Consider the following 13,363-nt stretch of genomic DNA (forward strand, 5'->3'; position numbering starts at 1 on the left):
AAAAAAAAAAAAAAAAAAAGATCCCCACACGATTGGCTAGGCTACTCCTTTTTGTATTTTAAAAACAACACAAGAAAATGAGAACAAAGTTTTCTTACCCACCCTTCTCCCTTTTAGAATGAGGGCTATATCAACTACCAGCATAACTTCTTTGAAAAATATCAGCTCTCATAACTTGATACCAAATATGATGGAACACCAATCACTTTGTTATGTTCCTAGCTGTGTGCCCATGGACATGATGAATGACATCACCAGCTGTCCCACCTTCTCCTCATCTGAAACAAGAAGGATAACAACTCATGGAACACCTAACAAGCTTGTGAGGAAAGCATTTTGTAAACTGTAAAGCACTAGAGAAATGGAAGTTGTTATCATTATGAATGTCTTCTGGTCCACCAGATAATTCAAATCAGAATTTCAAATTCAAAATCAGAATTGAAAGACCTTAGACAACATCTACTCCAACCATGTGATTTTATAGATGGGAAAACTGAGCTTCAGGGAAGGTAATTCAGAGGCATAGTGTATTAACAAGACATCATACAATCTGTATTTAACTTCCATATGTTTGAACTTTTAACCATAAGGAAACATTTCCTGTAATTAAGTTTTTTTTCCAAAAAGTTTTTAAAATTACATTTTACCTCTAACTCCTTTCAGTTAACCCTCCCCACAGTATCAAGAAAAACCATAATTACTATACTGATGTAAGTTGATTCATTTTTATTAAATTCCACAGTGTCAGATAATTGCATAATTATGAACATTCATTTCATTTCTTTCATAAGACATTTCATGTTAACTTTATTAGAGGGAAAATCCAACTTGGGCTAGGGGCAAGAGAAAGAACCGAAGGATTTTAAGAAGTCATATGCCAATATGAGACCCAATGTGGATTAGAAACAGAAAATTCCCACTCCTCAATTTCAACTGTTACCTTTCTATGTAAAAATGGTACAGATTAAAATCAGACATTTCTTCTGCATATTTAAAGCATGACTATAAAATATAAACATATATACAAATTATGTGTACCTACTGATATAAAGACCTACATTTGGAAACCTGTTTTTTAGAATATAAATATTAACACATCTCTGATTTGAATTCATCAGAATAAATCTGAAAAGGAGCCACTAGAAGATATTTGAACTTTATGAACTTGATTTTGAAAGGCAAATACACATTCCACCTCTTCCATGAAGCCGCTCTTGACTGCTCCATTCCTCCTAGATAGCCCTACTTCTCTGAAATTCTTTCAAACTGCACAACATAATTCAAAATTTCTCTGAATTGGTTGTTACCTTCATTTGCAATTCATTATGGTTTCATTGTTAATAAAATCTCATCTTCCTAATTCAGCAAATGTTTATTGAGCGCTTACTAAAATAACTCATATTTATGTAATGCTTTGCATACCTACTTCGTTGGAGCTTCAAAGCCCTTCTGGAGTAGACTTTCTTCTTACAAAGGAAGAAACCCTTAGCAGAGGTTCAGCAATCTGCCTGTGGTCACATAACTCATTAATGTCAGAAGCAGGTTAGAATCCAGGTCTACCTGACTCTAGCACCAACCAACATGCAACACTTCTCTCTCCTCTCTGTACTAGGCCCATCGTTAAGGGTCTACAACATGGCAGGGCCTACCCTCAAAGAGCTGAGAGAACTGAAGCTCCCTGAGGGTAAGATTCTATTTTATACTACACAGCATAGAGTACTGAGTTGAGCAAATAGCTGATGCTCAATAAAATTCTCTTTAATGATTCCTATCCGGTGAGGAATTCTGCTTAACTCAAGCTGGAGCTAATCATTCAAATGGCTCTGGATGACTCTACATGGTTCTCAGAACCTGAATGAGGGCTGCCTGGTCATCTGCAGTTGCACAATCAAGCAAGCCAACAGTGTCATGGACTAGGCCTAGGGACACAAAGGCAAAAAGGAGATATGGAGATTGCATTCTATTGGGGGATACATGTTCACAGAAGAGTAAATAAAGGACTTAGGCAAAATACACAGTGATGGTGAATTAACACTTGGGAAAATCAGAGCAGCCTCTTGAATGTAGGAGCACTTGAGCAAAGCCTTGAAGGAAATGAGATGTTCCAAGATGGGGAGGTGACGAGGGAGACAACCTGGGCAAAGGTAGGAGAGGCAAGAGATGGAATGTCATGTACAGGGAGTAGCCAGTGTTGATGACAGTCAAATGGTCACGGGCTTAAATGTTGAAGAGTCTTTAGTTTATCTTACATGCAATGAAGAGCCGCTGAAACCTCTTGAGGTGGAGAATGGATTGGAGAAGGGAGGGCCTAGACATATGGAAACCAAGTAGAAGCAAGGCAGCTAGGAGGCACTAAGGAGAAAGCGCCAGGACTAGAGTCAGTAAGACCTGAGTTCAAATCCTGCCTCAGACACTTATTTGCTGTGTGATCATGGGTATGTCACTTAACCTCTGTTTGCCTTGGTTTCATCTGTAAAATGGAAATAATGATGACATCTTCCTCCTAGGGTTGTTATGACAGTAAAATGAGATAATAATTGTAAAGCGCTGAGCACAGTGCCAGGCACATAGTAAGTGCTATATGTTAGCTATTGTTATAATATTATTATTATTATTGTTATTTGGTATGGCATCAATCTGGGTGAGGATAAGGAAATGGATGAGGCAGTCTGCAGTTTAAATGTTAGCTATTATTATTTATATGAAGATAGGAGAATGGACTTAAGAGATGTCTGGGAAACAGCATTAACAAGACCTGCCAATGACTGGACAGGGGGGTAGGAGTGAGAGTGAAAGAGCAAGGATGGTAAAGCTGGGTAACTGGAAGAACGTGGTGCCCTCAACAAAATTTTAAAGTGCAGAGGAGGGCTGATTTTAGGGGAAAAATAATAAGCTGTTGGGGCTTTTTAAACATCAAACATGCATCTAGAGACGAGGGACTAGAATCCAGAATAGATGAGGGCTGGATGGACAGGTCCAGAAGTCATCTCTGACATGGCGCAGTAGCTGGAGAGAAGGCCTTGGAGCCAGAAGAAGTGGACGCAAACCTTGCTTCTGACACATGTTGGCCCGGGCAGATCACTGAACCTCTCAGGACTCCGGGCAGCTCTGCAAGACTTCTCAGTCGTAAAGAAGGTGCAGACCTACATTTGGTGGAGGGTGCTTCCTCACCCAGAAGCTCCCTCTACCAATGAAAATTCCGGTGCAATCCTCCTTATCCTTATCCTACATGGCCATGATAGTTAAATGAGATCACTGAGAGAATATGGACCAAATACAAACAAGTGTGTTTTGCATCAGATTCATAATATAAACGTCATTGAAATTTCCCCCAGAAAATCTTGTAACAAAAGCATTTTTCAAAAAACTTTTGCAAAGATATTGGAAGTTCGTTTGGAACTTTACCTATCCTGATATAAACAGGTATCAAACTATGAAACTCATGGACTCAAATACTAAAAGTGAGGTAAACTGTTGGGCCTGATTTATTGTTGAAGCCCTTCAAAACTGGAATTAGAGAAAACAAGTACATATTCTTTTCAATCTGTGGTCAATCAGTTATGCATAAAATAATGTGGTAAAACCACTGGGCTTGAAGTCTGAAGACCCAAGTCTGTGTTTCTCTGGAGAAACATTAACTGTCATGGTGACCATACCTAAGTGACCTCATCTTTCCAAGTCCAAGCTTACTTTTACTGAGCAGAAAACATACAGAACTTGCATTATAGAACTCACAGGTCAGTAAACAGTAAATTGTTATAGAACTGTAAAATGTATTGCTTTTCTTTGCTCATTGAGCTAGAATTTCTCAGCACAGGAACCACATTCCTGGGAATAAGTGAGGCAGGCTTGAAATAGGCACCAATACCTTTAAATCTCTCAAGTATTATGTTTCATGGATCACAGGAAAAGAAGATATAGAAGGCTGGAGGAATCACTCATACTGATGAATTCACCAATCCATACAAGTTTTGAAGAAGGCCATTATTTAGTAAATTATACCTCTACTGAACTAGTAAAACCAGTTAATCTGGGCTACCACTGGGATAAAAAGGGCAGCAAAAATCCGTTAATGATCTTGATACTATGATCAGAGTACCATGAGCTAAATAAAATACTTGTTGATTATGCCAGCACACTGGCTCCACATATCAACCTACTGATACATTCTAGGCCAGGACTACAAGTCATCACTAATATTGTAAATGCATCTCCATAGTTATTCTTGAAGTACATTCCCAGTTTGTGGCTCTTTCCTACACCCTCTCCTCCACCCCCAAATCAAGAGAATGGCCTGTATTAATTGGTTTTACTGGTTTTGTAGAGTGAAGATAAAATTTATTAAATCATACTGTTCTTTTATACAGTGGTATAGTTGCTCGGTTTAGGTACAAATCACCTCCCATCCACACCTTCTCATCTCGTGTTTCATGATTTTTGCCCAAGGGTAACATGTATATACAAGATGAAAAAAATCTTACTTCATTATCTATTGGCAACACTATTCAGGGGAGCCAAAAAAAAAAAAAAAAGGCCCGGGTTGGGGTGGATTCTGTGACTCCATTCCTAGTTTTCTTTTTTGTACTACTGCACTAACTCTGTGGGCCCTGGGGAGATTGGACTCAATCCATGATATCCTGCAAGGTGCTAAGGAAAGTGAATACCATACCACAGGAGGCTCAGCTGGAGGAATTTCTTTCAGGAAAGAAAAGAATTTAATAGGGAAGAAGGGGGCGAGGGGGAGTGACACAAATACATTCAAGCTGTGCAACAAGGAGCTGAAATGTTATCGCATGGTCAAAAGAATAAACTTATCTTGATCGAGAACTAGGAGAGCAGTTACAGAGACACAGATTTTGGTTCAATCTCATGGAAAACTTCCTGATGATGGGAGCACCGGAAATGCTGCCTCCAAATTGGTTAGTTCTTTAGGAGCGGAGGAGCAGCAGAGGGATTGTACAGAGAATTCCTACTCAGGGACTGGTTGGACTAGAATCAGAGGCAGAGAACCTGTGGCACTCTAGGTCCTCAAGTGCAGCCCTTCGACCGAATCCAAACTTCACAGAAGTTTGGATTCGGTCGAAGGGCTGCACTTGAGGACCTAGAAGGCCACATGTGGCCTCAGGTTCCCCACCCTTGGACTAGGTGAACCTTGAAGTTTCCTTTCAACTCAAGAGACTTAATGATTCTGGATGAATGTCCATGCAATTTCCACAGATGCTTTATGCAGAGTTGCAAATAGTAACTTAGGTGCCGGTGGCAAACAATGTAAAATGAGCCTTCCAATCAACTTCGTAATTCATAATGTGATGCTAATCCAATCAAGACAAAGCCAGTTGAACAGGAGGGAGAATTAGTTACTATAGTGACTTGCAGATGGTACAGTCCATAGTTTCATATTTTACCTATTCTTAGTAACGAAGGTCTGCATGTTGTGGTGGACAGAAAGCTGGCTGTGAAGAAGAAACATCCGGGTTCACTTTCTGCCTCTAGCACATACTGGCTGTATGATCCTGGGCAAGTCATTTAATATTCAGTGCTCCAGGCAATTCTCTAACATTTTAAATTACAGAAAAGGTATCAACCTACATTGATGGAGTTACCTCATCTGAAAATCACAGATCCAGACCTAATCACTCTCTTCTTTTTTTGTCAGAAAAATATACATTTTTCAATTACATGTAAAAATTTTTAGCATTCATTTTTTAAAGTTTTGAGTTCCAAATTCTCTCCTTCCCCCTCACTGAGAAGGTAAGCAATTTGATTTAGAATTATATCTGCTAATCATGCTATTCTTGCTAACCAGGTAACAAGTTCAAATTATTTCTAGCTGCTGAACAGTGCATAAATTTCAGTGCTCTGGAAGAAAGTCCTTTTTCTAGTTACAGCTCTGGCTTTATGATACAGGAAAGAAAGAGAAATAGATTTGGGATCACAACACCTAAGGCTTGTCCCTGACACTTTTACTAACTGTATGAAAGAAGCAAGCTCTTTGCCCTGTGAGACTTAGTTTCCTCTGTATAATCAAACAGTTGGCCCAAGTGACTTCTAAGGTTGCTTTCATCTTTCAGTTCTACAACTTCTAAGGGGAGAATTTAACTTAGTATTCATTACTCTAACAGAAAAGAAAGGAACGAAAGAAGAAATCACAACATGTTAAGTATCTATCACTTGTATGCTGCAATTATCAATCTAGATCTGGTCCCAAAGAGGGACGTCTGGTTCCTGTTCTCCAGTGGGCCGTGCCTTCTATTCAAGGCCTCTACTGTGGGAGGAAGGAAGGAGAGTTCTTTCCCTCCCTGCCCAAAATGTGCTGTTGCCAGAAGTTCCTTCAACATGTTTCCTCAGTTTTAATCTTAAGTTCCAAATTTGATCATTTCTCTATTTTAAAAAATCCTTGCTTGCCTGTAAAATGAAGGAATCACTAGCAGTCTATAAATAATTACCCTGTTATAATTATTTTTGATAAAACTTATTTTGTGAAAGACCTTGGGAATGTTATTTACCTAAGACGAGAACTTTAAAACAATGAACTTGCCAATCCCACAACACACTTTTGTACTCTCCCTTTCCCTTGTTGGACACCTTTCTTCTCCACCCCTAAAGGAAACATTAAGGAATAGATTATATAAATAGTTCTTCTGAGGAGGCCATAGATACAATACAACTTAAATTTTAAAGGAAGGTAAAGATCCTTTTCCTATCTGGAAAGAGCAATGTATTTGCTGAATTAAGGTCTCAGTTCTACCACTTACTAACCGTGTGACCTTGGCTAAGTCTTGACCTCTCTGAGTCTCAATTTCCTCATCTGTAGAGAGAATAATATTTGCAGGACCCAACTTACAGGATATTTGGGAGGAAAGTGCTCTGTTAACAATAAAATGCTATGAAAATGTGAACAATTATCTTAACTATAACTTGGAAACTACAAAGAGAGAGTCTTTAAATGGATTTGGTACCACCAATAGTTTCACTTTCTACTTTAACAAGGGTAATATACATATAAAATATTATAAATGAATTTTAAAGAATTAGTTAAAATATAAATAATAGGCTACAGATACCTGTCTCCCCATGAAATCTAGTATTCTTAATATTTTCAAACAATTTCCATTAAATTTTTTGTTAAAATTTCAAAAGTGTTTCAAAAGTAATTTCAAAAGTATGTCATTCAACACTGTTCCTTAAATCCCTCTGCCTCACAGAAGATGGTCTGCTGCATTTGGGATTGGTGAAGCTGTATCATGAACAAATGGACCAGTTTTTTTTTTTTTCAAAGAAGTCACTTCCATTTGAGGTACATTTTAAAATTTATAAACTGTTTTTAGATGACTTGTAAATGAATTTTAAAATATCCCAAGATGTATCAGGGGATTCTAACAGAACTATACTTCTATGGGAACCAAGTATTAGAAAAGACTAGTGATAAGAATGACAGAATTTTTAAGAGTTTTATATAAAATTTACATTAGTTATTTTTGGACCTTTTATCAATTTTTAGTGAGTATAGGGATAAGGGATGAGAACACTATACATTTAAAACTTCAAATGGAAGTGACTGTTCTGTAATAAGTAAATTCTGCTACTTCCTCCAGCAATTGGGTCCAATCATTACCTATTTAAAATCCTGTCTGACCTTTAAAGCCCTTCACAACCTGGACCCTTCCTAGTTTTCCAGTAACCTTACATTTTACTCTCTTCCATCTCCTTTACTGTCCAAGTAGCCTGGCCTTCTTACTGAATTTTTCCATTGGCTGTTCCCAATACCTGACACATTCTCCCTCTCCATCTATGCAACCTGGTTTCCCTGGCTTCTTTCAACACTCAGCCCCAAACCTACCTTCTGCAGGAGGCTTTTCCAATTCACACCTTCCTCTCCTAGTACTTTCCCTCTGACCAAAAATGTGATGAGTGTTGTCTGCAGGTGGTTCATCCTCTATTTACACCGTGCCTATCTTGTATGTATGTAATTATTTGTAATGTCGATCCCATTGCACTCTGAGCTCCCTCAGAGCAGGGATCATGTTTTTGTCTTTCTTTGTATCCCCAGTACTTGGGCCTGGCACATAGTAAGCACTTAATAAATGCTTGATGACTGACTGAGATGGTCCGTTTTCAAATAGCTCTCACCCCTGAACCTAGACAAGTCCTCTGGAGCCAAATAGAATAAACATATCTAAATCTCCCTTCCACATGATAGCTCTTTAAATGTTTGAAGATCAGAAGTGATTCTCCCAAGCCTTCTTTTCTCCAGGCACTGCCGTCTGAAGTATCTTACCGAACTCACTCATTCCTCAAGGCATTGATTGCCCTCTAGAATCTTACAGGACCTCATCCCTCAGTTCCAACATCAGGTTGTCATTATTTAAAAAAATGAATAAATAAAATAGATCTTTTTTTGTGTGCAAACGCCAGAAAAATGAACTCAGAGCCGGAATGGAGGAACTGAGTGCTATTATAGCTCTGTCCCTTCAATGGGATACCATGTAAAAATTTATCTGAAATCGGCAGCCACTGCCCTAAAAAAGGTTTGGAATCAGAAGACCAGTCTGGGTTCAAATCCCAGCCCAACTCCTTACTATCTTTTTAACCTCAGTCAGGTCATCTCCCTCCCCCACCTCGCTTCGGTTTCCTCTTCTGTAAAACTAGGGAGTTGTCCTAGATAATCTCAACAGTTTGTTACAAATTCCAAACTCTTCGATCCTACGGCCTGGATTAGAGTTTAAACTCTGCCACGGTAGCAAGTCACTTAACTTTCCTTCCATGAAATGAGAGTAGTAATAATCCTGAAGCTCTCTTCTCTCCGCCCTCCTCCTCCTCCTCCCCCTCCCCCCCTCCCCCGGTCACGGGCAGCTAAGTGGCACAGTGGATCGAGTGCCCAGCTTAGAGTCAGAAAGACTCGTTTTCCGAAGTTCAAATCCAGCCTCATATACTTACTAGCTGTGTGACCCTGGGCAAGCCACTTAACCCTGTTTGCCTCAGTTTCCTCATCTGTAAAATGAGCTGGAGAAGGAAGTGGCAAATCACTTCAGTATCTTTGCCAAGAAAACCCCAAAGGGGGTCACCAAGAGTGGAACACGACTGCACAGCGATATCCCTCCTTCACAGAGCTGTCCTTAGTAAACTTCAGAAGCACTACAGAAATGCAAAGTATTATTAAAAAAAGAAAAAAAGAAAAACCACCACAACAACTGAGAAATGGCTAGAACAGTGGTGGTAGTGCATGGTTAAAAAGGAGTGGAAGTGGATGCCTAGTGGGCGCTCTCGAAACAAACCTGCAAAGACCAAAAACGTGATGAGTGCTGCCTGCATGTGGATTCGAAACTTGAGCCTGACCTCCTGGAAATGCATCACGGCACTGTGGAAGATGAAGGAGCAGACCATCTCCACGAGGAATGCCTCGGGCAGAGCGAGATGGATAGGGTTGGTACACTTCAGAGCCCTCTCGACAAAGTGGCTCTTGGAAATGCCCAGGTTCCAGACCCAGATCATGAAAGTCCGGCTGAGTCCCGAGCTGAGCATCTGCGCGAAGATCTTGAGGAAGCCCAACCACAGGGGCATCTGCTCCAGCGCCAGCTGCTCCAGGACCCCGCACGGGTTGCTGATGGCGCCCACCAGCGTCAGGCCATGGACGAGGGAGAGGAAGTAGATCATGGTCAGGGTCCAGCTGGGGTTGGCCGGCCCCAGGTCGCTCAGCACCTGGAGCTCCAGGGAACAGCAGCAGAGCTGGAAGGTGGCCAGCAGCTCCGCCGCAAAGACGCGGACGAACGAGGAGCTGATGTGCCTCCGGACCAGGACGCGCGCCAAGCTGGTGAGCAGGACCACGCAGAGCATCACCCCCAGGGACATGCAGGTGTCCTGCCCCTCCGCCCACATCTTCAGCAGGGTCAGCTGCAGCTCCCTCGCTGAGATCGCCGGCTGCTTTGGAACCTCCTGGTCCTGGACCCGCCCCGGGTCCAGAGTCCCCGGGTCCTCCTGGTTCCGCAGCTCCAGCTCTAAGGCTTAGAGAGGGAATTGGATGAAAGGGGTGGGCTCAGGGTGGGCTCCTCCTCCTTGTCCTCCCCTCCCCGGCTCCCGGCTCCCGGATCGTCTGTTGGGGCAGAGCCAGGGAGGGGAGGTAGCGGACTAGGACGGCGACTCCGGGGACGGAGGCTCCCAACGGTCAGTCTCACCCAGCTGGGGGAGAAACGCAGACACCCCACACGCACCTCGTCTGCCTCGGACCCAACGAATGAGGTTGGGAACCCGGGGAGGGGAGGGGAAGAGGGGGCAGAGGAGCGCGCGCCGGGGCGCACCACCGCGCGTGCGCGACCGACTCGCCCGCTTCTTCCCCCCCCTCCCCCGGCTCCGGGCCACGCGCCCCTTTGACCTTTGGGAGTCTAGGTGGAAGTTTCCCTGGTGTAGGAAAGCGAGGGCGCGAGCACGCCACCGCAGGGGCGGGAGGAGGGGCCCGCCGCGCAGGCGTACGCTTGCGGGAGCGGGCACGCGCCAGCTCCGTTGGTGGGCGAGAGCGTGTGGGACGGGAGTGGGTAGGGTCGTCCAAGTCGCTCCGAGCGACGGTGTGACAGTTGGCCCGGAGCAAAGGAAACACATACGCGGCTCAACCGACTTTCCTTCAGTGTTCCCCCCTCCGTGGTCGGGGGACAAAATCCCACACCTGTCCCACCTCCGCCTCGCGTGGTTGCACAATTTTTGTGGTGACATAAAGGCTCAGTTCCCCGCAGTGCGGTGGCCGTGCCCCCTGCCAGAAAAACCGTCCTGCGGGGTGGGGTCCTGCCTTGAATTTTCCACACTCTGAATTATTCACCACGGTTTGCTCCAAGAGAATTTGCGAGAAAGCCAGGGACGTGATCACCACCTTCGTGTGCTTGGCAGGCACAGTACTGCAGAAATCTAATGTTGGAAGGGACCTCAGAGACCACTGGACCCAAACTGTGCCCCTTAAAGATAATAGGACCTCAGGGACAAGTGGTCATCTAGGGTCTGCTCGAGGGCAGGCTCCTCCTCACCCGAGCTCCCTTAGGTTACCCTGTGGGATAACTAACTCCATTTGGGGTTTTCTGGGCAAGGATACTGGAGTGCTTTGTCCTTTCCTTCTCCTGTTCATTTTACGGATGACATCCTTGACATCAAGCCTAAATCTGTCTCTGCAACTTGTACTTGTCCTTAGTCCCAGAGAACTGAACTAGGAGCGTTGGGGGGTGGGGGGAACGTTAAATAGAGGCATCTGAGTGAGAAAAATAGTCCTAATAATTAGGGCTATCCGGAAAAAAAAATTGACTACCTCCAGAGATAGCGGATACCTCATCTTGGGAGTTATTCAAGAAGATATGAACATGATAGCTATTTTAAGGGAATAATTTCTTCTCAGTTAAAAGTTGGACTAGATGACCTCAAAGGTCCTTTCCACTCTGAGATTCTGTGGATCTTAGTTTTCAATCACTTGGGAAAAAATGGCCTTTTTCGCTCCTTACACTTTCTCCTTTTGGTCAGTTCGTTCACTCCCACAGGTTTAACTGCCACTTACGCAGATGACTCCCAAATCTCTTATCTCTAGTTCTGACTTCCTTCTGAGTGTCAGACCTGAATCTCAAGGCAGCTCTACCAGCATGGATGCCTCACTCAGTGGAGTTTTTGTTTCTCCCTAAACCTGCTTTTTCACTATACCTGTCATTGGTATCACTATTCATCCACTCTTCCACATTTGGGTGTTCTTTTTTATAACTTCTTCTCTTTCGCCCCTCCTGTCCAAGCAACTGTCAAGTTGTAGCCCCTCTTCCTTCTTTACATCTCACCTCATTATCAAGCTCTCTGGATTATTGCAGTGGTCCCTGAGAAAATCTCTTAACTCTCTCATACTGCTATTAGAATAATATGCATAGATCATAGCAACTATTCCAGTCCTCTCTCCTCAAGTTACCAACTCCACCTCCATCACAGCCAGTAAATCAAAATAACCTAAACTCAAAGTCACTTTTGTCTCTTATCTGTCAACCTACATCCAAACAATTGTCTGGTTTTATCAATTCAAATTCCACTTCTCATTTATTTTCTTCTCTCCACTTATGACCTTAGTTAAGGCTTTTATTACTTTTCCCCCCCTCAGATTATTGTGACAGTCTCCTAACTTCTTCTCCAATCTCCCACTTTGTCAATCTGTCTTTTATGCAGCACCCTGACGTACAGGCCTGTCCTTTCCCTGCTAAAAACAAAACCCCAAAACCTTCTGTGGCTCCCTATTGGCTATAAAATATCTTAGCTTGGCATTTATGGCACTTCACAATCTGGCTATAACCTACCTTTCCAGTCTTATTACATATTATTTCTCTTTGTGTACTCTGAATTCCAGCCAAAGATGATTTCATCTCCTGCTTGAATGATGATGACAATAATAATTAACATTTATGTAACACTAAGTGTCAGACACTGTCCTAAGTGCTATGCAATTTTTATGTCATTTGATCCTCACAACAACCTTGGGAAGTAAATGTTATTGTCATCCTCATTTTACAGATAGGGAAACTGAGGCAAACAGGTTAAGTGACATGTAAACTAGCAAGTAAACTAGTGTCTAAAGCTGAATTTGAGCATAGGTCTTCTTGACTCCAAGCCCATGCACTACCTGAAGCACCACCTAGCTGCCTCTGTGAATGAGTGAGGAAAGCAATTTATTAAGTGCTTACTATGTGCCAGGTGCTGTGCTAAACACTGGGGAATACAAACACAAACAAGCAAAACAGCCCTTCTAAAAGGGAAAGACAACACGCATAGAGAAACTAGATTAGAAAGTGGAGTAAAGAACAGAATGTAGGCAGTATAGTTTGAGGATGATTGAAATATGTTGTGGTGGCCTGGTTCCAGAAAAAATAAGGTGAAAGCTTACCTATTGGAGTCTAACGTACCAGGGGCAGAGGTTCAAGGAAGGCCAGCATACAGGTGGCCTGATTTGGAGATGGTTGGGAAATGGTGAGATGGCATTTATTAAGCACTTACTATGTACCAGGTACTATGGTAGACATTGAATATACTAATAAAAAAGTGGAATAGTCTCTGCCTAAGAGCTTACATTGAAGGAATATAACATGTTTACAGACAAAGTTGGTTATTGTTGCCCTTCATACTCGAAGAGAACCAAAATGACATCACTATGTTGGGTCAATGTACAGCGTGTCTGACTTTGGTTGATCAGACCATTAGAGCTACACACACACACACACAATTTCAGGGAAGGAGGAAAATGGGGACAAACGAGTGGAAATCAGGAAATTCTTCCTAGAGGAAGTGATAATTGAACTGGACCTTGAAGGGATTATAAAAGATGGAGGTAAGAGTGAGAGGATTCCATGTATGAGGGTGAAACCAT

At 42.6% G+C, this 13,363-nt stretch overlaps 1 protein-coding gene across 1 annotated transcript in view; it reads right to left on the reverse strand.

The window, feature by feature from the left end:
* Positions 1-11,050, reverse strand: part of AQP11 (aquaporin 11) — an 18,016-nt gene extending 6,966 nt beyond the window's left edge. Inside the window, exons 1-5 of the mRNA XM_027848085.1 lie at positions 11,010-11,050; positions 10,430-10,794; positions 10,209-10,395; positions 10,034-10,176; positions 9,276-10,001 (exon numbers count right to left, since the gene is read on the reverse strand). Coding sequence (XP_027703886.1) covers positions 9,276-10,001; positions 10,034-10,176; positions 10,209-10,395; positions 10,430-10,794; positions 11,010-11,050 — 1,462 coding nt within the window. The remainder of the gene's footprint in view (positions 1-9,275; positions 10,002-10,033; positions 10,177-10,208; positions 10,396-10,429; positions 10,795-11,009) is intronic.
* Positions 11,051-13,363: the final 2,313 nt, after the last annotated feature.

The sequence above is a fragment of the Vombatus ursinus genome, unplaced genomic scaffold (assembly GCF_900497805.2).
Source record: "Vombatus ursinus unplaced genomic scaffold, bare-nosed wombat genome assembly UNPS02005659.1, whole genome shotgun sequence".
In the NCBI taxonomy this organism is placed as follows: domain Eukaryota; kingdom Metazoa; phylum Chordata; class Mammalia; order Diprotodontia; family Vombatidae; genus Vombatus; species Vombatus ursinus.